This window comes from Cucumis sativus, chromosome 6 (genome assembly GCF_000004075.3).
Source record: "Cucumis sativus cultivar 9930 chromosome 6, Cucumber_9930_V3, whole genome shotgun sequence".
Lineage (NCBI taxonomy): Eukaryota > Viridiplantae > Streptophyta > Magnoliopsida > Cucurbitales > Cucurbitaceae > Cucumis > Cucumis sativus.
This window is the reverse complement of record NC_026660.2, coordinates 6024813-6049508: the sequence shown is the minus strand read 5'-3', so window position 1 is coordinate 6049508 and position 24696 is coordinate 6024813. Positions and strand designations below refer to the sequence as shown.

Genomic DNA, 24696 nt, shown 5'->3' with positions numbered 1-24696 from the left:
CATTACATTTAGTCTTTAGAATGTAACAAATTTCATGTAATGCCTTAAACGATATAGTTTATAAAAAAAGATATTGTTTATTAGTTTATCAATTTACATCCATAATAAATTTCATTAAATTTCGACAATATTTTTCATTATAGATATGATAATAAAAGAATAGCTAAAGAAACAAAAAACTAACTAGGAAACTAAAATTGGATTAATCTAGGATTAACCAAGATTAATTTGAATTTACCAAATTATCCTAATCCTATGACATCACACCCCTAATACACTTGACTCTAGAATGAGTTTGAAATTGGACATAACATTAAGCAAAACAGATCATTAGTATTTCACCTTTGTAATCCATCCAAAAACTTTCGTATGACAATAATAAAGTGATGTTTATGTCAATACCAGCTATGATCTACAAATGAGTTTGAAGATTCGATTTATGACAATTATCATTGTCCGTTTTCAAGATTTCTCACAGGATGATTGAACGAAATGAAGAGAAACAAAAACTTCATTCACCTTTCCCAGCAAGAACAGCAGCAACCAGATCCAGGTTATGTCAACTATAATCTTCAAAACTTTCAACGCCACTAAATATCATGGCCAGATGTAAAAAAATCTATGGACATCATTGTTGTAGTACTAATACACATAAACTAACTACCAAAACAGAATGTGAATCGGTGATCGATCCTCAGCTTTACTACCCAAAACTGAACCATCGTCTTCAAAACTAAACTAGACAGTGGTCAGCTGAACCAAATTCATTATGTTTTCAATATTTCGCAATAACTTCATCTTACAAAGCCACGATATTAAAAACAGAAGCATCATCCCACTTTCATCTCGTACTTGATGCTGATTTAGATCCTGAGTAAAATAAAGTCATCCTGATAAAGTCAGCAAAGCAAAATTTAGAGTGAAACTACTGGTAAGCAGCGCCAGGTATGTGAATGCCACAATAAGCACAGGTGAAATACATTTGCATATGAAACAATCACAGACTCACATGGACATACACGGGAGATCTTTAATGATATCAAAAACAAAAGCGAATAATGAAAGAAACGAACACTGCAGTAAGCATCAAGAGAAAAACAAGATAGTAATGTGTTGTGCATGGACTGTCTAAATTTTCAACATTTGTGGCGACATTGTGCATCAAACTATCAACTTACAAGATGTTGGATCTTCCAGCAGTCTATATTTACTAATCGCTATAAAATGCATAGATAAAGAGCACAATCATATACTCACAAATCATAACATTGCATAGCACTAGAGATTATTATTAATGTTTGATTCTCATAATAGTTGATCTGACAATGTCATCTACATAGGCTGTAATCGATCTCATAAGTCATAACATTGCATGGCACTAGAGATTTTTAATATTTGAATCCCATGAAGAGTGTTTGGGACAAAGAGTGAATTATCAGTCTTAGGTTATTATAGTTTGATTAGAATTATTTGTGTTTGAGGTGTAGATTATTTGAGCTTGAGTTATAATAGTAGGTATTTAGTGTGTAGACTATTTTAGTTTGATAAGAAAATAGTAAACATTATAGCAAAGAATAAGAAAATGATTATTGTCAAATTGTAAAAACTATAACAAATAATAAATTCAGTAGCAAATTGAAAGTTTTGAAATAGTTTTTATGGTAGCTAATTGAAAACTTTTAAATAGTATTTAGGGTAGCAAAAAAGGAGGTTATTATAGTCCTAGATAAGCTTTGTCCCAAGTGGCTCCATAATAGCTGATCTGATGGTGTCATCTACCTAGGCTATTAACCATTCCATAAGATTCCAGTGTTTAAGAAGACTAGTCAGATCAATCCAATTTAACTCAACAATTTTATTCATCAGAGCAGTAGCGCCAGAAAAAGATAAAACTATTAATGCGACAATTGTACTAATTAATGGAGGAATTGAGAAAAATATTAAGAAACAAGGTTCACATGGTGGGCTAATTCAATCAAGATAAGAGTAACTGGGAAAGAAACGCAAGAAACCTACTAGAAGATCGTTTCATATTTCTGCAGAACTTGCTGCCACATTGACAGAGAAATGGCTTAACATGATCATCAAGATCGTTAAAATCAATGCCATAATCCTGCAGTTAAAGCAAAATATCAGTAAGGGCCTTTTAAGAGGCCAAGGAAATACATTGGTGATGAAAAATTCAAAATGAACACTTGAGCACCGCTTAGTAATGATCAAATTTGCATCCATCATTCAGAAAGGAAACATACAGTTCAAAGGAAATGAGAATGACTCAACTACTGCATGCACCAAGTAGACAAAGAAGCTAGATTTGTAGCAACTTAAAATGAACTGAGGTAAATTTTTTAGTAAAACCCTTAAATAGATGTTTTCTATGGTGTCCTGAACTTTAAATTTTAAAAACTTCACTTAAAATTAAATAGTTACTTTCTTAATTTACTTTTGTCTAGTATTTCAATGTTAAATAAAATAAAATTATATTACACGTTCATCAACGGTAATATGATGATAATTTACTTTTAAATTTGCTATTTTTGCAATTTTGAAAATATAAGTGACATGGGCCCTATTATCATAATTTTTCTTTGCTATTTTTGCATACTCCCCAATATTGTTCTCCAACAAAATAAACCTCCATCCACGTTTTTATTTAAAACAAGAAAACCAGCTCAATGAAAGTAACATAATACTATAATAGGCATACAAAAAACATCCCAAGAAAAAGGGAAATGTCCAGACCAATTAATCATACAAAAAGGAAGCCAATCCAAAATTTGCCTAAAGGACAATTACATAAAACCTCATAAACACATGTCTACTTCCATCCAAGCTAAAAGTATTGTTTTCTTAAATCAGTGAAGTAAAAGTAACCCTATATAATACTAAATTTAACGACGGATGTAGTATCTCATTCACAGTATTTGTTCTGCAAACTTCTCTTCCTCCCTTTTTTTTTCCTTCTTGTTGAAAATCCAATTTCCATCCAAACAATCCTATGTACCTAGAGAACCAGCGCTCCTTTGCTTCAAAATATTGGTTTACTAATTTGGATGCTTTTGGTTGGTCATTGAACATGCCTAATAACATCTTAGATCTTCATGCCTTCGCGATTTGTGGGACATCCTTCCCATAGTTCGAAGAAAATCTTAAGGCTTGCTCTCAATCAAATCTTTAACTGGTTTTTTTTTATTTTGGAGAAAGAAATTACCGTATGTTCAGAGACACTTCCTATACCTTCGATTATTCTATGGATTTCCTATTTTCATACCAACGCTCTGCATTAATATAAACAAGCTTTTGCTGATTATAATTTATCTTCTTCAATTTCTAACTGGCAAACTTTTACGTAGTCCACCATTGGGTGTTTAAGTGTCTTTGTTGTGCGGTTTTGGTTTGTCAGCCAGGATTTTTTTTTCTTTTCTGGGTGATTTTAAGTTCTAGTGGAAGGGTTTTGGCTTGTTTAGTTCTTAGATCAAGCAAATGATTGTGGTTTGCTTCTTGAATCCGTAATATGTTGTTTTTTCCACGTGTGCAGATTCTTCGTAATTTTTTATTTCAATGACATCTTAGGAATTTTTTTCTTTTAAAAAAAATAGAGTAAAAATAAGAAATTAAAATTATTTATAAAAAAAAAAAGTACATGAAAGCAATGGGAAGAACAGGTACATTGTTTACTATAACTCATGCAGAAACTCTTGCAGCCAAGACATGGTCTATCGTCTCATTGCTTTCCCCTATAAGCCTAATATGCATATACGATGGGTTCATAAACCTAACTAGAACACGTCATTATGAGATATACCACAATATAACTAATGCAGAAATTCTTGCAGCCAAGATTCAGTTATAAGGACAGGACAGGTAAAATTACACTAAGTCAAAAAGATATGCAAACAAATAAACCCAAACAACGATTATATATAATAATTTCCACTGACCCAAGTTAACTCTTCCATGGCCTCTATTTTTCTTGTAGTGAATAAGGCAAGCTGCAGAGAGGAAAGGAACTGAATAAGATGATCCCTATTGCAGTTTGTTTCTTGTTTCCAGAAAAATAAAAAATAACATAAAGAAGTTGATCACTAAGATAGAGAAAAAACGGCTAACACAAAAATGATAAAGAAAAGGCAAAAGTTGCATGAGTCAATACATGATAATAATGATGATCTGGAGTCTCTATTTCAACTGCAACATCAACCAAGTTTGCATCAAAGCATCTGATAAATTTGAAAAGAAAGAGAAATTAGACTATGCTACAACAGGACCAGAATCTACAGAAATCAGATTATGCCTAACAAAACAGGTTTATGCATGATTTAGAGCGACAGTTTCAGATGTACTATTTTTGTTTGAAAAAATAAGCACTATATATGCTTCAGCTTAGTATTGCCACTTCTGAAAAACCTTCAATCACTAAACCATCTCGGCCTGATGCACGATGTTCACTAGGAGAGATTCGTGTTTTGTTTAAGATGTCTTTTAATATCCAAGCCTTTGGGTACCCAACTCTAAGTGGGTGCAGTGGAACTCTAATTATAATAGTTGGTGTCCAACTATTATAACCTACTATTAACTACAGTATTCTAAATCCTTTTTTGTTACTGTATTTACTATTTCCAACTCAAACTAAAATAGTATGCACCCTAAACACACTATTATAATCCATAGACTGTAAGAACCACAGATTATAATATATAATTTAGCATCTGAAAAACACCCTAAATGTTTGCCAAGTTCTAAACTAGGGATAAACACATAATCATTAGATCATCTAAAACCCCATCCCAAGTGCCCTAAGAGGTGTCCAAACCATGAAAGTTTAGTGATTCAAGGCCTTTTATGTCTCATGGTGAATGGAACTTCCATATATTAGTCCCTCGTATCAACTATTATCTCCATTACTTAAAGACTATGACATTGACATAATCTTATTACAGCACAATACACAGAAACCTTCTGAATTTGAATGAACAGAGATAGCCTCTGCAATGTGCCTTTCAACCTAAATAGTCACAAAACATCCCAATGGCCGCAAGCCTCGCAAATTACCACAGGTCCACAATTCACAACCAACCTGTGTTATTGATTTAGTGATATTAATACACAAATCATATCCAACTAATTTGTATCTTGAACAAAAGGAGATTACAAAGCCAAAACATCCATGTCATATACAGGAACAATCTTTTCAAGTTTCGAACCCTCATCTCAGTGTTATAATTCCAATGATGGAAGGGAACAAATTCCTTCATCTGAAATCGTTCCTTCTCACAAATTAGCTCTAACATGATCTCTAAGAATACCTCAAGGCTCATTAGGTAATTATCTTGAACAAGTTTTTGTTCTTTAACAAAATATGAAACTAGAAATCAGATTAATAAATAGACATTATTAAAGAAATATTTCAATGAAGTTAACACAAAAAGAAGATGAAAATTGAAAATGATGGTTTATAGTGTAATGATGGAACGATGAAGAATGATGTTTTTTTTCCATAAAAAACAATTTCAGTGATCAATGAAATATCAAACAAGTACAACGTGATGAAGAAGAAGCTATGGTTTCCATAGAAATAAAAATAAATGAATGAAATAATAGTAGTAGCAATAATACAAAGAGTATAGAAAGTAAAAAAGTAGCACCAAATAGTAGGATACGCGGGCAACATGGGGGAAAGTATGAAACAATGGAAACTCGAAGCCTATGAAGTTTAATCAAGTACCTGTGATTGATAAACCTGGCAACATTTCCAAAGTTTGTTGCATCCAAGCAGAGAGCTTTTTCCTCCTTGAAAGGCCCTTCTTTATTCCAAAAGCCATCTAATAATATTGGGTCAACATGCACCTCATTTTCGGTGCTTTGCACCTTTCTATGATACATTTCTGGAATGGTCAATATTTCTCCAGCATATTCACAAACAAAATACCCTTTAGGTAGGTCTTCAAGGGTTCGAAGACCCCATCGTTTTTCATCTGAAGTAAAAAATACCTGAAACAGAGAAATAATTTTCAGACATAAGGTATAGCCAAAGATGTGTGAAATATCTGTTTCTACATACAGGCAGATGCAGGAAGTGGAGGCCAGGGAGAGAGAGAGGTGTGACATGAACTGTACCTGCAACTTGCAAGTTATTCCTCGCTGCACCACTCTGTTGCCACAATGCTTGTTGCAACCACATTTACTCCAACATTCTTTTATAAGCTTCCTCTCTAAGTGGCCTTTGCAGGGTTCTAAACAATCATCATTCTTCAATCTTTCAAGGGGACACTCTTTGCAATAGAACTGGTGACTTCCTTGAGATTCACGAGCAAGAGAGATCCACTCTTCCAAAAAAATTTCCTTAACAAGACCTTCTGGTGTGTACACATACTTATCCCCAGTTTCCCGTGCACAAGCACATGGGACAGAAGATGTAAGGCAATTTCCAAAACAAGAGTGGCAACAATTATCATTACCAATCAGAGAGAGAGAGAAGTTTACAGACGCGCTTTGGAAAATTAGACTGCAAGGTATATAGTGAAAGAATGGTGGATGCTCTTTATTAATTTCATTCACCCAAGAAACTTGAACCCTTTCTTCTCCCTTGGTTATATCATCCACATCATGAGAGAAGCTTAATTCATCGGTAGCTTGTTGACTCTGTGAAACAACCATCAAATTGTGTGGATTTGCAGGCTCAAGATTATCTAACTCCTTCCTGGCTTCATCTTCAGAATGACCATTTGGTATTTCTTTACTGCTTTTAGACCTCTCATGGAGAGTCTGGTCGTTGGAAACACTTGAAGACTCTATGACACCAGGAACTTGTGGTGCAAGTTCTCCATCACAGATAGTACTGACTTGTTCATTCACAGAAGTACAGACTGGTTCATTCACAGAAGTACTGACTGGTTCATTCACAGAAGTACTGACTGGTTCATTCACAGAAGTGGGTAGATTCAAATTTTCTTCATTAGCAACAGTCCCTGGAGTATCCATTGGGTCTGAATTCTCGATTACATCTAGAAGTGGAACTCTACTAATTGAACCTTCCTGTTGTTCATCAGGAGAATCAGTTCCCAATTCCAAGAAGCACTCACACATATCACTCAACAGTTTCATAACAGAAAACGTGGGGTCAATGATTTTATATGAGTGCAGACATTTTTCCTCCATATATTTTATAACTGCATCACGACTAGGCATACGGAAATCTGGTCGTCCAAAAGTGGAGTCGCAGCACAAAGAAATTTTTACCTCTCCCAGGGCTGATGATGCAATCTCTAAGTTAGGATGTAATTCTTCCATGACATTTGCAAGCTCACTGCCTGTAATCCTCTTACATGATGAGGTTTCCGTACCGTCACCTTTGTTACTTCCGTCTGAAGGATATGATACTTGAGCAACTTGGCCATCTGCCTTCCTAACTAAATCATTCGCAATGGAATAATCTTCTTTTCTTGAAGAATCTGTTAAAGTTTTCACAAAGGAAAATAATTCAGCAGTTAGAATTTAGAAACAACCTGCAGGTTGAAGATTCAACAGAATATTACTTCTGAATGATTGATTGCATTAGAAAAATGAGTTCATCCTTATAGGGGATTCAAACTGGTAAATGACAATTCATTTCTAGCACTCTTCATACTTCAATAGTTCAAGTTTTTCATTCATTCTTGGAAGTAATTTTTACCATTTACTCAACTGGTTTTTTTATCTTTACGTAATACCTTAAAATTAACATTTCTATTTCTAACTTATATTAATTACAATTTACAACAATGAAGTAATCATCTAAAATTTCAGATGTATTTCACAATGGCTGTCTTCAAATGAACTTCAATGTTGAATTCCAACGCTTGATTTGAATTTTGAACCAATTGGATTTGAGAACAAATAACTACCAAGCACCTATTGAATATCAATTCTTGCCTCAAATTAGAACAAGTATGTTCAACCAAACAACATCATAATGTAACGCCGAGGCAAGTGATGTTAATGTATATCTAAAGAAAGTATCTATTGACCTGGATGAATCGCAGCAATAGGCAACTCATTTGCAAATGTATCATCAGTAACAGGCTCATCTTTAGGTTTGAGCAACGCATGAGCCCCGGATGCCCTCACTATTGAATTTTTTACACCCGAATCAGCCCCTGGTTCCTTAATACGCACAGCAGCAGATTGTCTCTCTAGGCTAGATTTTTTCACTCTTGTAACCACACGGGGTGACATAGGTTCCTTCCCTTTGTCTACACGACGAGAACTTGGACCAGTTTCAGATCTCTTAGGCCCACTTAACTGCATCTGCTGTTGAGAATTGGCGTCGGGAAACGCATCCTCTTCCAATTTTGGCTTTTTCAAAGGCATCCCATCCACCTGGGTTTCTTGGCCTCTTAAGCGCAACCTTTTCAGAGGGCGTTCTGGCTCATCAGGCGCCTGAACTTCTTCCCCAAAATCTTCCACCTATTTGTTAACAAAAACAAAAACAGCACATATAAGCACGGCTAAGAGGGTCAAAATAAGACCTCGCATCAAGCAAGATAATGAGTACACACTTGAGAATTCTGACATTTCTTCTCCTCTACGACCTGAAAGATGATACGTAACATATGTGAGAAATAGAAACACAATACGTAAAAGGAACAAGATACAATTAAATGAGTTCAGTAGAATGTACCTTACTATCTTCCTCATCAAATATAGCATCTGCAAGAACTCTGTAGTTCTCTTCTTCAATAAGTTCCCAGTTCTTATCATACAATTTCAGGAGTTTTTTTAAGACTGGTTTTGTCTTATCTTCACTGATCCCAATATCCTTCATTGCACGAAAAGCTTTCAAAATTCGAGGATTCGGTGCCATATTTATTCTGATCCAAAGGAAGAAAGTGCCTGCATTTGTTAGAATTATATCAAGATTTTTTTACTTGAGCATTAAGGAGGCCCTTCTGATCTTACAACCACTTGTCAAAAAAATTAACAAAATTGCACATCCTAGGCTAAGGGATTTAATGCAAAGCATCCCAGTCACATAGCATGGACTTGCCTGCTAAGCCGTAGGAAACATGAATACACAAGGCAAACAGATCCTCAAACCACAGAAATAATATTGCATCCGTCAATATAGCATTTACAAGTTTCCTTCCACTTTCATGCTATCAATATGCATCACATCTCCTTCCAGATAGTTCTTGGAAATTAACTGGAAATCTGCAGCATTGAAACATCAAGCGCAATGCAAATTTTCATTGCAGTATATGAAATTTTATTTTTGTTACTCAACAAAAGGAAATTTCTATTCAACCATAATTTTTATAAGTTAAAACTGAATGTCCTCCATGTTTGACTAGGTGCGGGCAGAGGCAGAGCAGCAATACGTGGACAAGAACTATTTAAAGATACTGTAGCAAAAATATTCAGTAAAGCTTAATTTAGGTTAGGTAACAGTATGATGTGCTGTACATTGTTTTCAAATATTAAAACAAATATCCAAAATGCTTCTGGAAAGCATATGAAGTGAACACATCTATAAGCAACATTTCAAGATTGAAAACATTTTTTGTTAAAAAAAATAATACCAGCATAATAGAATTAAAAAAGACAACAACAAAACGAGATTGTATATTGAAACCTCTTAAATGTCAAAAACATATTTGGGCACAGTGTTTACTATCACTAGATATGTACTCCCGTGGTTAAAGAAGCAAACAGCCAAATGCAGGCGTGTATGACCTCATACATCATAGATATAAAGTTCCAAACCATGGCAACCACTTCATTAAAACTTTTTTCATGAGGATCCCAGCACCAAATAGTCAAAAAGAGAAAGTTTGGCCACGATACCATAGTAGTGTTCAAAATATGAAAATTGTAAGTGTAAACGGAATTCTATATCAAAACTCTAAAAGTCAAAAACATATTAGGACACAATGTTGAGAATTCCATTTTTCAATAAAAGTTGACCTCTGTAAAAATAATAAATATAATAAAAATAAAAATAAAAAGGGGTCCAAAGTATGAAAATAAATAAATAAACACTTTTAACATAGAAAGTGTAAAACTAAGTTTTAATTGATTTTGATTTTTATTGACATTTTTTATGCTTTATATTTGTACGTATTTAAATATATTATACAGTATATTATTACATTTACCAACTAATTATCAGCGTTGTGACAACAATTTAAGCACAGGACAAGCCAATTTGAAAATTTCCCTCCTGCCAGCTGAATGCTCCCAAATATGTCCATAAACATCAAGTGAAAGAAACCAATAACAATGACTTACGAAGAATAAAACTAAAAAAGTATATATATAAATATCAACCACCACTACTTTCTGTGCCAGATTGCAAGAACCCTACCAAAACTAGTATTATGATTTTAAATGCAATGTCGCAAAACATACATTTACGTTTTTAATGACAATGACAAAGGTAACTATATTTCTTGAAGTATAGTCAATAGCTAAAGATGCACTGTGTTCTTGGCTATCCAAACTCCAAAAAGTAAGTTTCATAGCTCGTCAGTTTTTCAGAATCATTACAACATGCACCAGCTAAACTAAATTGTTCAGGACAATCCAGTTGGATAGAAGGGTGGAGAAGAGTAAGCAGCAGAAAGCAGCTATGCTCAACCAGACAGTAAAAGAATAAAAAACACAAGAATGCATGCAAAGTAAAATGAAATATCTTGATCATTGCGGGAATATAACTAAACCCCACGTTATTCAAATGAGAAACAGACATTCATCGATAAAATCTTACAAGCGAAAAGAAAACCCTAAAACCCCAACAAGTAAAAGAATCGAAAAAAGAAAAACTCACCAAGTAAACAGAAATGGGGATGGCAAAACCTTGAAGATTGAATCGACCCACGAAAGCCCAAGAGGGGAAGAAGCTGAAAAATAAATATAGAAAGGTTTCAAGTGAGAAATAGCATGAAATTGAGAGGTGGGGTTTCTTGAAACCTCCCGCATTTGGTAGGGGAGGAAGAGAGTGGGGAAATGTGCAACAGAAATGGAAGAAGAAAGCAGTGAAATTAATCAGTAACAAGCGGGAGAGAGAGAAAGAAGGAGGGAAGAAAAGAAAATCATTTGAAATTGAGCGCCATGACAGAGAAAAAGAAGGAGAGGGTAAAGAGAGAATAAAATGGACAGATTTTACAGACCAGTGAAACAAATTCGTAAGAGAGTTAGCGGTTTTTCTGTCAACAGAACAAGAAGGTCCCAAGCTTTTGTAAGAATGGGAGTGGAGCGAGTCGTGCAAGTGTAGTAAACCTTCTTTCAAATATAGAAGTTGTTACTGATCGAGATTTTACACACATGTCCATGACATATTGGCATTGGAAGGATATCTCCTTTATATTCTACTAAACATATGATGCTATTATTCATGTACTATGGGTATCATATTCATATAAACCTCATTTCGACCATAAATCGTTCGGTTCACAAATAAATCTATAAATATTTTTGTTATTGTCTAATATCTATTCGATCATTTTTTTTATAATATGTTTTAACTTTGTACGTATTTTAAAAACATCTATGTAGTTTTAAATTTTGTTCTTAAGTGGATAATTTGATCTCATGGTTTAGATACTAATTTTGTCGTTTACGTAAAAAAAACATGTTTGAATTTGGGTATAAAATATGATATGTTTTAATTGTAATAAATTTGGATTGTGTGTAAATATTTTGATAAATTTATTTCCTTCCACTCTAAATTTGTTAGTAGTTTGTAATCTAAAATGTTCATGTAAATTAATCATATAAAAAGCAACCACCTATTTCAAATTATTTAAGGACAGTAGAATGTGTTAATTGCTCGTTTTGTTGATAAAATAATCAAATGGTGACATAGAAAACTTGATCCTCTCAAATTCGCTGATATTTGTGTGGAATTAGGCATAAAGGGGAGCAAGAAAGTTACTATGATCCCATCCTATGGACATCTTTAGGTACGAGCTCTCTTTACTATTTTTCACGCCTTTCATATACCACAACCTCCAATCTTCTATCCCATCCAATGGAAGCAATATTTCACATTATGATTTTTTTTGTTTCACGTGTTATGTATATAACGTGAGACTTCAGGTCTATACCAAAACGTGTGAAAAATGCATAATATAACTTTAAATGTTGTGATTGTATTTAATAAAACCAGTATATGTATATTTATCATAGATCACGTACGTACGTATACTCGCTAGTTAGTTTGTTAATAAAATTTGATGCATTTAACTACCATTTGTCTATTAATAAGTTGAAAGTAATTAGGAATGTAGATTTAAAAAATATATTTTATATAATAAAATACTTTTTAACTTTAAATAAATAAATAAATAAAAAACAAACCCATCTCAACCATGTCTCTAAATTTGAAGTCTCTCAAAATAAAATGTATATTGTACGACCTAAAAGTATAACATAATAAAAGATTAAATACACTCAACCACAAAGGGTCGTTTGAATCGAGAGAGTTGGGATGGAAATAATAAGTACGATTGTTGATAATTAAAATGATGGCTTTATATAAATTTCGTTGGTAAAACCATGTAATAAAAACTATATAAAATTATAATATATTAATTGTTGTACAATAAATGTAATTCAAATTATTGATAAAATAATTGTTTAACAATAAACTAATTATAAAAAATAACAAAATTGACAAAAGATTTACAATATATAACAACATTTTCAAATTCGATCGATAATAAACGTTGGTAGTCATTAATATGCTTTTACGAGTGACAAATACCGATAAAAGTGTATTAGTGACTATCATCTATATAATTCATGATTTTAATATAGTTGATAAATATTTTAATTAAGTTTGTTATTTTTAAAAATATTTCAAACAATATCGATTAAATTATTAATTATCCATATTGGTAAAATGAATATTTTGCTGTTAATCAATCAAATAATTAATAAACCGTAATTAATTAATATTAAGTTGATAATAAAACAATTGATAAATAAATTCACATTATATAAATCATAACAATCATTAACTAACTCCAAACATAATTAATAGTTTTTATTTGCCATCTATTTAAAAACAAGCACGAGTATAAACTATTCTATCAAATTAAAATAAAAGTAAAGCATGTATTGATTCATTAAATGAAAGTAGTCAAATGCATGCACTATCATTTTAATTTTAATGTGATTTTATAAACTAAAAATTTATTTTTTGTCTAATTAACTTTTAATTAACAAATACAAGCATGAAATAATAATAAAAAAAAGAATACACCAATTTATTACATTAGAATATCTCTAGTTTTTTATCTCTTTTGCGATTCGGGAAAAGAGAAAAGAGTGTGGACAAAAAAGAAAATTCATTATTTTGGACGAGTATGATTAACGAGCATAAGTAATGCACGATAATAGGTTATTCTCATGTTTAAACTACTAAATACTGTTCTAAACAAGTGCATGTTTACATACACATTTTCACTCTTATTTTCATCATAATTATCTCAATCTAAACCGTCTCTAAATGTATCGACATCAAAGAATTTTCACGTGATTTCTTAACCTTGAAAAACACCTAATATCTTAACCTTTAAAGACACCTAACATTTCAACTTTTAAAAACATCTAATAGATCATTGAACTTTCAATGTTGTGTCTAATAGTTCATCAATACCTTAAAATTGTAAAGTATATATTTGAATTTTCAAATTTGTAGCTGCTAATAGATGGATCAAATTTGTTGATGAATTTTCAAAATTATAGCTGCATACATACACACATATATACAATAATATATATAGATATATATGTATGTATGTATTTAAAAACATAGAAAAATCATTTATGAGCTTGGGCCGATTTAGGGTGAGAGGTCCAGCCCAATAAGGCACTGTAGAAGGTAGAAGACGGCAATCTGAACCCGACCCTTTTCGCCCAATTGCCCTCGCCCAGGCCTCGTTCTCTTTATCAAAAATCAAACGAAGGGACCAACTCTCACACTTCCTCTCCCATTTCCCCTCTCTTTCCCTTTTTTCACTCTCAAATTCCTCAATTCCGCCTTGTGTTTTCCTTTTCATCAACTCTTCTTCTCCTCCTTCTTCACCTGGTTTCCGGTAAGTTCCTTTCCCCCCCTTTTCTTTCTCTTTTCCTCTTTAGCCACTGTTCCCCCTAGATTCAGTTTAGTCTGTGCTCGAACATTCATTCAATCCATCTCCTGTTATGTTCTCAACTGATTGTCTTATTACTCTTGTATTTCTTTGTTATCATATATTATTCTTCCCTTTCCAGCACGTATGCACATTCTTTTAACTACTTATTTATACGTTTGTGTTATTATTGGGTTAGCTTTAAAGTAGTTTAGAAACAGGAGTTAATGCTTTTCAAGTAAAGGGTATTGCGGGAATATGTTAGGAATGCGTTTTGTTTTTCTGGGTCTAGTTGCATTTTTGAAAAACACATCCCTTTTGTCTGGGTTTTGTTATCTATGCCCTTCTCCGCATCAATTCTATGTGATAGAGAGTTGTTTAAATGCATGCAGTTAGGTTATCAAAGAAATAGTTCTGTAGTTTAAGCATGGGGGACAGTGAAACTGTAGTTGCCCAAACATCTGAAGCCATGGGATATGCATCTGCTGGATATGTTTCGAGTGGCTATGCAGATAGCAGTACAAATCTAATTCCTCATCCTGGCGCTTTTCAATCTGTGATCACTGGAGACTTTTCTGTTTCACATACCTCTGCAGATATGGGCGACGGTAATGCGTATGCTACGGATCCCAATTCTGTTCAGCAAGGAAATCATGTTGTTGAGGTGGACGAGACGAAGGCAGATGTGGCAGTGACCGACCATAGTCAGAATGCTGCTGTATCAGAAATTTCAGCAATGGAAACTGCAGCATCAGTTGGTCACGATTCTTCTGTTAATGGAAGCATTGCTACTGAATCAGTCCATGCGTCATCAGTTGAGAATGGAACTGTTGTTGAGAATGCCAACGAGGGTCCTGAGGAACAACACTTTGTTGATGGTTCTGGTATGTGTCTCTCATTTTAGTTTTCTGCATTTTCTTGATAATTTCATTTAGCAAAAAGCATTGAACAAATTGGACGGGGAAATGTAGAAGTCGTTGTAAAAGGTGCTGCAATTCAAAGGGCTCACAATGTAGAAGTGTTATGTTTCTGAACTATTAGAGTAATAAATATCCTCGAGAGGCAACAAAGAGTTCTGCATTTTGTTTCATAAAAGTATGTCCACCTATTGTTTAAAAACAATGAAAAGTTTATTCAGTTATTTTAAATCTAAGCCTTCTATCGTAATAAAGTTTCCTGGCTAGTTTTCCATCCTCTTTTTATCTTGAGGCAAGCAGGGTGATTCACACTTTGTTGGACGACTGCTGGGAACACCCTTCTTATTTTTGCTTTAACTTGGTCCTTCACACAATTTCATTGAAGAATGAAATTACCAAAGAGGGGAGAGAGCCAAAGGAGTTACAAAAGACATCTCTAGTTGGTCAAAAGAGAATCAAAACTATATAAATGGAATAACTTCGACAATTTACACAGATCAAAATGTTGGGCTTTGTGGTTGAAATTGAAATTAAAACTAAAATTAAAATAGGTTTTCTGGTTATGTTAATTAGGAAAAGGAGAATTCATCTATTAATATTATTATTACTATTTGGATAGTTTTAGGAGTCATTCAATAACAATGAAAGGAGGAGGCATGGCTGAACGTAGTTAGCCGTTTTAACCAAGAAAAAAAATCAACCTATATAACGAAAAAAATTTGAGGCTATCAGAGTTACCTGAAATATGTGTATGTTCCTTTGAAATATCAACCTATAAAAAGAAAAACTTACTTAATATGTTTTTGTCTTTATAGTTTAGTTTAGCTGTACTTAGGGTCTAGTCACAATATGGGTTCCGACTTTCCATGGGTGAACCGAAAGAAATATAATGAAATAGTTACATGTTTCTTCTAGGATTTAAGAAACCAATAGTTAGGTTTATGTTGCCACACATCTCTTTTGGTTTTCTGGTTGTCATTTGTATGACTCAAACACACACACACACACACACACATTGCTAGGATTTTTTCTATTTCAATACTGTTATCAGTAATCACTTTAGGGTTACTGATAACAGGAACAGTGATCATTTTATTATGTTTCCTATATTTTTTCAGAAAAGAAACACAACTTTTTGTGATATTTCGTTGCCTAATATTTCCCTAACTTTTTTGGCAGTACCTCCACTATCTGCTGAAGAAGATAGACTGTGGAACATTGTGAGGGCCAATTCTTTAGATTTTAATTCATGGACTTCTTTGATTGAAGAGACAGAGAAGGTGGCAGAGGTATGCAAGAATGAAAGTTAGCAGGTTGTACGGTTTTATTATTTTATGTTTACACTTGTAATGAAGTACAAACAATGATGGCTGAATAAGTTGGCAGTCTTACCCTCAAATTTCATGAACCACATGGACGCTGCCACAAAACTTCCATGATGCAATCTTTTAATTTAGTCTTTATTATCCCTTATTTTTGTTGGCAACAATAGGGTCTCTTGACATATTTCAAAGTAATAATGGTCGAGGGAAGCAGTGTGAAATTTTTTCATGATGTATGAAGTTTTGATTCTTGTCTAGGTCATGCATGCTGATAATCTACATGGTCCACCTTTTTTTTGTTTTTTCTCAGCCATGTTCATAAGAATTGTAGGTATGATATGACCTGTAATATTATTAAAATAATGGTTTATTTATTTTTCACACAGTGATGATCTTGAGGCTTTCTCCATAGGAGAGTGGTATTTTTTACGTATTTACATTTTAGACATCTAACAGTCATGATACACTTCTAGTTGACGCTAATATGCTTTACTGATACAGTGGAAAGAATTTACATTGATAGTTTTTTTTAATGCTATCTTTCCTGGAGCTCTAATATCTGCTTAAGAATTCTCCTCTTCCTTCCTCCTTTTTTACAGTCCACCATAATTCACGTAGCCAACCCACTGGTTTCCCCTCCCGTATGTTAGGGCATTACCAATTCTCTGCCAAAACATAAGCTAACGTTATCCACTTTTGTAAAGAGCTGTACTGAGATGCTTACACGTCAACAAAATATCTTGGATAGTATTTAGGGGTGCAAGCTGAAACTATAAGACTGACTAAACTGACAATATGTGTCACATGGCTCCTTGTGATAAAATTAAAGCCAAAAGTTGGTTGGTTTGGCTTTGACAGATCTAATTATTTTTGGATTTTGTGCAATTTTGTTTGTTTTGGTTTGGTGGTTGTGTCAATTTACTTTAAAGTTAGTTTTTCCATTGGTTTTTCATTTTTCTTATACTGATAAGTTGGTTTGGATGGACTTGGTCATGCCTTTTAATAATATTTAATGTAGATGGTTTTCAGAAAAATCATGTGTATGTTAAATATGATTTCCAGTGATCACGGTATACGTAAATAACATGGATTTTTTCATCATTAAATGTGTTATATTGTAAATGAATATATTTGCCCAAGAGGCCTGAGAAATGTTCAGTTATTTTCTAATAATTTACATCTGAAGAGTTTTGTATGCAAGCAAAATTTCACATTTTATATTGTTTCCTCATAATTTGATGTACCGGAAAACACCTCAATTTAGTTGAGCTCATTTGGGCAACTAATTTTTACGAGAAGTCTTATTCAAATTTAACTGAAATTGCTTGGATTCTTTTCAGGACAACATACTCAAAATCCGGAGAGTTTACGATGCGTTTTTAGCGGAATTTCCTTTATGCTATGGTTATTGGAAGAAGTATGCAGACCACGAGGCACGTTTTGGATCTACCGACAAAGTTGTTGAAGTGTATGAACGAGCAGTACATGGGGTTACTTACTCAGTTGATATTTGGCTACATTACTGCATATTCACTCTTGGTACATATGGAGATCCAGAGACCATCAGAAGGTATAGCCTTCTGTTTTTACTGCATTTGTGCCTTTCCTGGTGTGCCATTACAGTTCTTAGTTACTTGGACCTGATAACGATCTTTTTCTTTTTGCTTGTAACCTCGTTTTAGATGGCTGTACCAGTGATTTCCTACATGTAAGGCGGAAAGATTTGATTGAAATGTATATTGGAATTGGATGTTCCAATATGCATTCCCTTGATTTGGGGCTACACCATTATTTGTCTTTTCTAAAATGTTTTTAATAAAAGAAATAGTGTCAATCTCCTGTCGTCTATTGTGGCTTATGCCTTAGTCTGTAGTTATGAATGAACTACGGCAGTTGTGTAACCTTGGTCCACTGAGGTGCATCAATATACAAATTGCTGCTGGGAATATCTCGTTCAGTTATGCTCTAAGATGACCTCTGTCATTGCTTCATTCACGGACATAATATGATTTTTAGGAAGGTAAACGCAGCATGCAGAAGGGTTATATGCTGTTAGAGTAAATTGTTCCTTCACCCTCAACGTTAGTGCAGTTGCTTTTGTGGATACTTTTGCATCACTTGATGATTTGGTTAACATAATAACCTATTTCCTGGTTGACCATGTTTCAGGCTTTTTGAGAGAGGATTAGCTTATGTTGGGACAGATTACCTCTCCTTTCCACTTTGGGATAAATATATTGAATATGAGTACATGCAGCAGGAATGGGGTCGCCTTGCCATGATATACACACGCATACTGGAAAATCCAAATCAACAGTTGGATCGTTATTTCAATAGGTGAGTATTGCTCATCTTTGCAATATTAGTGTCTTCTGATAATTGGATATTTCCCTTGTCCATTTGAAATCTTTTGCTTTTGAACTACGTTAATGTAGTTCTTCTTTTGAGTTTTTACTCTGCTTGTACTTTGCAAGTTAACATTTTACCCTAATTCTGATTGATGGATACTTTTTAAATCTTTTGTTCTGTGGGATTAGTACTGTGCCGATGGCTTGTTAAACTTTTTCCCTTGAAAGGAATCTGAAATGTTTCTTCCCCTTGGATGACTATGCAAATGTGTAACAGTTTTAAGGAGCTGGCTGCTAGTCGACCATTGTCAGAATTGAAGAGTTCTGAGGAGGCTGTAGTGGATGTGCAATCAGAGGCTGGTGATCAAGTAAATGGGGAAGAAGGTCATCCTGAAGCTGCAGAACCATCATCTAAAACTGTAAGTGCTGGCTTAACAGAAGCAGAGGAGTTGGAGAAGTATATCGCCATTAGAGAAGAAATCTATAAGAAAGCTAAAGAGTTCGATTCTAAGATCATTGGTTTTGAAACAGCTATCAGAAGGCCCTACTTTCATGTTCGGCCACTTAATGTTGCAGAGCTTGACAATTGGCATAGTTACCTGGATTTTATAGAGCAAGAAGGAGACTTAAATAAGGTACTTTAGTTTGTTTCAGATTTTAAATGCGTGTCTTCTAGTTTTTAGTCGTCCCTTGTTATGTATTGACTTACAGTTAAAAAATATCTGCTGCATCATATGCTTTACTGGCTAAACCATTGGATGAAGCAACTATTTAATCGGGAATTTGAACTGAGACTAAAGCAGGGGCCTTCAATTTGGTTTCTTTAAGGCTAAGTACTTCAAACTCTCATTTATCAGTGGAGATTCTCGGTTCATGATGTGTTTGTTCAGTAATTTTTTATTCTTTTTAAAACTCCAATGTTATGCATGCAGGTATCTTATCTTCCTAACCATCTGTCTGTCATGCAAGGAGGGTCCCTCATTTCATATTTGAGGGGCCTCTCTATTCTACCGAGGAGTATTTCTGTTGCATATCTCTTTTCTGTTTCTTATCACATCTTTACATTATGTATTTTAAATGTCAAGACCAATTTATATGTTTGTCCATTTTTTGCTCGAATTTTTTTTGGTGAACAGGTGGTGAAATTGTACGAGAGATGTGTGATTGCTTGTGCCAACTATCCTGAGTACTGGATACGGTATATTTTATGCATGCAAGCAAGTGATAGTATGGATCTTGCCAATAATGCCCTTGCTCGGGCAAGCCAAGTTTTTGTCAAGGTAGGCAACACATGCATCTGCCTTTCTCAGAACCTATGATTACTGCTGGAGTTATCATGACTAAGAATGACCCTATCTTGATCATATGTTGCTACTTATCTATTTTCCATGTTACCCATTCCATTCATGCAAGCATAGAATTATAATGTACCTACCTTTTTACCTTTATATTTATTTACATGTGGTTCCTCCCTTCTTTTTGCTACAGAAAATTCTACCGTATGACTGAAAAAAGTATGTTTGTGCCCATTTGACTTTAATGATAAAACCTGGACGTATTTTAATTGATGAGTGGCCATTCAAGAAAGTTTTAAGTCCTTGTTGTTGAAAACCAAATTGGGAAATTTTTTTGGTGAGCTCGGAGGGGAGGGAAGGAAAGGGTGGACTTCATCTTCATCCAATTAGCATGATAGATTTCTGAACCATTTAACCCCAATAATAATATAGTAGGGATTCTCTTTTGTCTTTTGTTTTGATTCTTTTGGAAAAAAACTGAAGTTCTCTTTTGTTTGGCTGTAAAATTCTCCAACATAGTGGGGACTCAAGAGAATTAGCCTCTTACTCTCCAGTATTCAAACGTCTTACCTGAACGTATTGCAACCATCATTTTGGGCATTTCGTTAGTAGGTAGCTACAAGAACAGATATATATATCTATCTATCAGACTCTTCATACGTAGTTGGCATTCTGAGTTGGAATTGCTCGATAGGTGTCATTTTCAGGACTGGATGCATTTTCTGTAGTCGTCTTTCAATGTTGTGGGCTTGTTTTTTAGTTGCAACTGTGTTCTTTCATTTTATTCTCAATGGAAGGTTGATTCTTAAGAAAGAAAATGTACCCCCTTTATTTATACTTTTGCTTATTTAAAAAAGTTTGAAATGTTCAGCTTGTTGCATTAGAATAGATACCCTCACGACTAAGTTTGTCAGTAGCTACCCCATTTTTCATGAGATATTGTTGTTGTCTATGATGCATGAAGTGGGATTTTTTTCTTCAGTTAGTAAATAAATTTAGATTTGTGCTAACATGGACCTTTTCCCAAAATTTGAACAGAGGCGACCAGAGATTCATTTATTTGCTGCCCGGTTCAAGGAGCAAAATGGAGATATTGCTGGTGCTCGTGCGTCCTATCAACTTGTGCATAGTGAAATTTCACCTGGCCTTCTTGAAGCAATTATTAAGCATGCTAATATGGAACATCGTTTGGTAAGTTCTATTAAATAAGTTGTCTGATACATATTTTGATACGTGCTTTTTCTAATTTGGTGGTTGGAACTTTTAGGGAAACCTGGAAGATGCATACTCTGTATATGAACAGGCGATTGCTATTGAACGAGGGAAAGAGCATTCTCGTGCATTGTCACTGTTATACGCTCAGTACTCAAGGTTTCAGAACTTGGTATGCTGGCTGAAATTGTGGTCCCTGCACTGCCGAGTCTTCTTACATAATTTTGCATTTTGCATTTGGTTTTTCTTGTTTTTGTTACTGCTTCTTTGCACCTCTAACTTGAATGACGAGTATTAGTTTTTAGTAATCTGATCTTAGAAATTAGGAGCATAAGGTTACAGTTTGCCTACATGCTAGAGAGCAAAAAAGTTCAAACAGAAAAGAGGGATTTTTATTTTGTGAACGAAGGTTCTTGATGCAACAAGGAGAGGAGGATATGTGGTGCAGCTGAGAGAATCTTTAAGGAACACTCAAAGTAGTTTTTTATTATGATTAAAGCAATTTACCAATAGAAATAATGCAAAGTATGAAGCCTCTACTAATCTTCCATTGGGGTCTTTAGCCTTTAATATTCTCAATTTTCTTTTCCATTTAGGAAATTGGGCTATAGCTTGTAATTTGTAAATGTGGCTTTGAGAATCTTTTATCTTACTGGCCATTGATATTTTTCTGTTGATACTGATGCACGACTTATTAATTGAAGTACACAATAGCTGAGCAATAAGTTCCATTCATACTAAATTAAGGAAGCTGGCTATTTTCACTTGGGTCTGTGCTCAATTTTTTAAGCAGTTTTTGTACTTATTCATTTTCTATTGAACAGTCTCCTCGGGCATATGATCAGCTGGAAATGGCAATTTTCTTGAATTTTGAAGTGTTTTTTTTTACTGCATGTGTTGACAGGTATGTAAGAATGAAGGAAAAGCTAGAGAAATTCTGGATAAGGCAGTTGAGCATGGTGAATTATCCAAACCACTTATTGAGGTACTCTTCTTTCTCTATTTGAAACATTTGAATTTTTCTCTCATAAGCGTCGTTTTCATGTGGTTAAATGTATACCTTTTTGCCTCTATGATTCATCCAGGCCTTGATACATTTTGAGGCAATTCAGTCTACGGGAAAGAGAATTGATTATTTAGATTCATTAGTTGAAAAGGTCATAGTGCCCAACACAGAGAATGCAACGGTTGTGAGTGCTTCAATGAGGGAGGAGTTATCAAGCATTTTCTTGGAGGTACGAGTAAAGTTTTCATGTCAGCAGGGGAAAATCTTTTGACGGTTGGTAGGCGTAATTACTAATTACTAATAGCAAAGTACATGTGAAGAATTAATTCTAGTATACTAGCAACTGTTCATTTATGTTGGTTGGTCTAACATTGAGATAGTTTGATATAAGATTATCTAGTTATAAAGGTCCCTTGTTTTCCCACCTTTCTCTGGTTCTCACTGTCTCTTTGGAGTTGTCAATATTTCCATAGCATGTATGATATTCTGGGACAAAACTACACTGAGTTGAAGTATTTCCTATGTTGGAGAATTTTGCTGAACGTGCTGATCAATGATTTTGCAGTTTCTGAATCTCTTTGGAGATGTTCAGTCAATCAAAAAAGCTGAGGACAGACATGTAAAGCTGTTCATTTCACATAAGAGTACATCGGAACTGAAAAAACGCCTTGCGGATGATTATCTAGCCTCTGAAAAAGCAAAAATGGCCAAAACCTATCCCAGTGTGGCTTCACCAGCACAATCTTTGATGGGTGTTTATCCAACTAGTCAAAATCAATGGGCAGCTAGCTATGGTGTACAACCACAAGCTTGGCCTCCTGTTGCTCAAGCACAGGGGCAACAATGGGCACCAGGTTATACCCAATCGGTAAGACTATCTTTCATCCCTTTTGTTTTAAAATATAAATGCATGTCATGAAATTTATGTTGCAAATAAGGAAACGTTTCACACAACTGATTTAATTACTCTTGTTGTGTTCTCTCTTAATTAGGGGAATTTTCGTAAATAGTAAAATATTGATACTATAGCAAAAAGTTTAAATAGGCCAGAGAGGTGGATGAATTTTGCTATATTTTCTATTTTTGAAAATGTCCCTTTTAATTATTTCTTTTTTTCCATATACTTTATTTCTACCTTTCCAGAAAAATTATTTGTCATTTTGGATATTCGGGGCATGCTTTGATTTTAAGGTTGCAATTTCCAATATTCATGAGGAAACTTGAGGGTATTTTAATTTTTCCTGCAAAAATGGACGAAAAAGTAAAGAATAACCCTCATGTACTTAAATACAGGCCTCGTATAGTGGGTATGGAAGCACATACACGAATCCACAAGTGTCCACATCGGTGTCACAAGCCTCCACTTACGCGACGTATCCTCCTACATACCCTGCCCAGGTATTAACTCCTCATCTCTGGTGAATTTCAGAATATATAGGCTCTGTCTGATAAAAAAACTACCACTTCCACTTATGTATTTATTGACATATTGTGCTAATTTTCAGCAGCAGGCGTATTCTGCTCAGACTTATGCCCAACCAACCGCTCAAGCAACAGTCGCACCATCGCAGCAGCCGGCTTCAGTCGCTCAGCCGTATTACGGGAGTTACTATATGAATGGATGAGAAAAAGGGTATTAGTATTCGTAATTGTAATCTACAAAATTTTCCCCCTTATGTACGAATACGATCTACTTACATCCTGTACCTTTGATTTTTAGGGACATGGGTATGGTATAGTATAGCTAACACAAAACTAGGGGACAGTTCTAGAATCTTCTTCCTAATTCTTCGTGTCTTTTAATTTTTGTTGTGCCAATGAGTAGGGGTTTGGATATCAGAATTTATCATTGCCAAGTAGTCAGGAGAGGTAATGAATTCAACCAATACTGTTTCTTGTGAAGAATGTTTAGTGGTTATATCTGTAGGCAGACGCCTATTATATGGTGCTTTGATGGTTGGTTTAGAATCAAAATTTGGAGGGGATCTCTGATTGCTAAAACTAGGGGTGGTCATTGGTTGGTGGGAGTCAGTTTTCCAGCCGAACCGACTGCAGCCGGTTTGGGAAAATCCAAACCCCTCTTGACTGTTTTCAACACATGAAGTTGGTCAACTCGGTTTTCGGTCTATTGTGTCCACCCCTAGCTAGAACTTTGATGCCATCTCTTTTAGCAACTAATACTAAACTCTTTGCATTTTCGCACTCTTTAAATGCTTAAAAAACACTTTTGTTAAATGATTTAACTTCTATTGAAGTTTGCACACTTGGAAAAAAACTCCATCTTTCACCGTTTCTTAGCACTTGTTGATGAATTTCATGCTTCCTTATAACTATGCTCAGGTTTTTTTTTAGGAGTATCAAGTTTGTTGTTTTTTCGAAGCAAATGTATATATATTTTGAGGGATTATGTCAATTAAAACTTCAATAGTTATATCTATTTAAACTCTTAGAAGAATACCCCTTTATATCTTCCGTTATATTGTTT

General features: G+C 34.3%; 2 protein-coding genes across 14 annotated transcripts; one reads left to right on the top strand and one right to left on the bottom strand.

Annotated features, from left to right (window-relative positions):
- Nucleotides 1-413: 413 nt before the first annotated feature.
- On the bottom strand, nt 414-11304 carry LOC101208794 (histone-lysine N-methyltransferase SUVR4). 10 transcript variants are annotated; one of them, XM_011658473.2, is made up of 11 exons: nt 10805-11133; nt 9026-9189; nt 8660-8871; nt 8538-8570; nt 8007-8445; nt 6118-7451; nt 5726-5991; nt 4154-4220; nt 3942-3992; nt 2017-2113; nt 414-890 (listed from the first exon to the last, which is right to left on the bottom strand). In XM_011658473.2, exons 3-11 carry the CDS (start codon nt 8840-8842, stop codon nt 886-888), a joined length of 2475 nt encoding a protein of 824 aa, XP_011656775.2. In that variant the 5' UTR covers nt 8843-8871; nt 9026-9189; nt 10805-11133; the 3' UTR covers nt 414-885. The 10 variants fall into 10 exon arrangements, 7 of the variants coding, with proteins under 7 accessions (XP_011656775.2, XP_011656773.2, XP_031743120.1 ...); XM_011658471.2 differs by having other exon boundaries at nt 414-870; XM_031887260.1 differs by lacking the exon at nt 414-890 and adding an exon at nt 11148-11304 and having other exon boundaries at nt 1832-2113; nt 10805-10877.
- A 2622-nt stretch (nt 11305-13926) lies between these two features.
- On the top strand, nt 13927-24433 carry LOC101206208 (pre-mRNA-processing factor 39). 4 transcript variants are annotated; one of them, XM_011658469.2, is made up of 14 exons: nt 13928-14078; nt 14504-14995; nt 16208-16317; nt 17691-17920; nt 18520-18687; nt 18976-19333; nt 19835-19978; nt 21032-21184; nt 21261-21377; nt 22110-22190; nt 22291-22440; nt 22777-23079; nt 23505-23609; nt 23720-24433. In XM_011658469.2, exons 2-14 carry the CDS (start codon nt 14539-14541, stop codon nt 23834-23836), a joined length of 2493 nt encoding a protein of 830 aa, XP_011656771.1. In that variant the 5' UTR covers nt 13928-14078; nt 14504-14538; the 3' UTR covers nt 23837-24433. The 4 variants fall into 4 exon arrangements, with proteins under 4 accessions (XP_031742803.1, XP_011656771.1, XP_004140574.1 ...); XM_004140526.3 differs by having other exon boundaries at nt 23717-24433; XM_011658470.2 differs by having other exon boundaries at nt 13933-14078; nt 14708-14995; nt 23717-24433.
- Nucleotides 24434-24696: the final 263 nt, after the last annotated feature.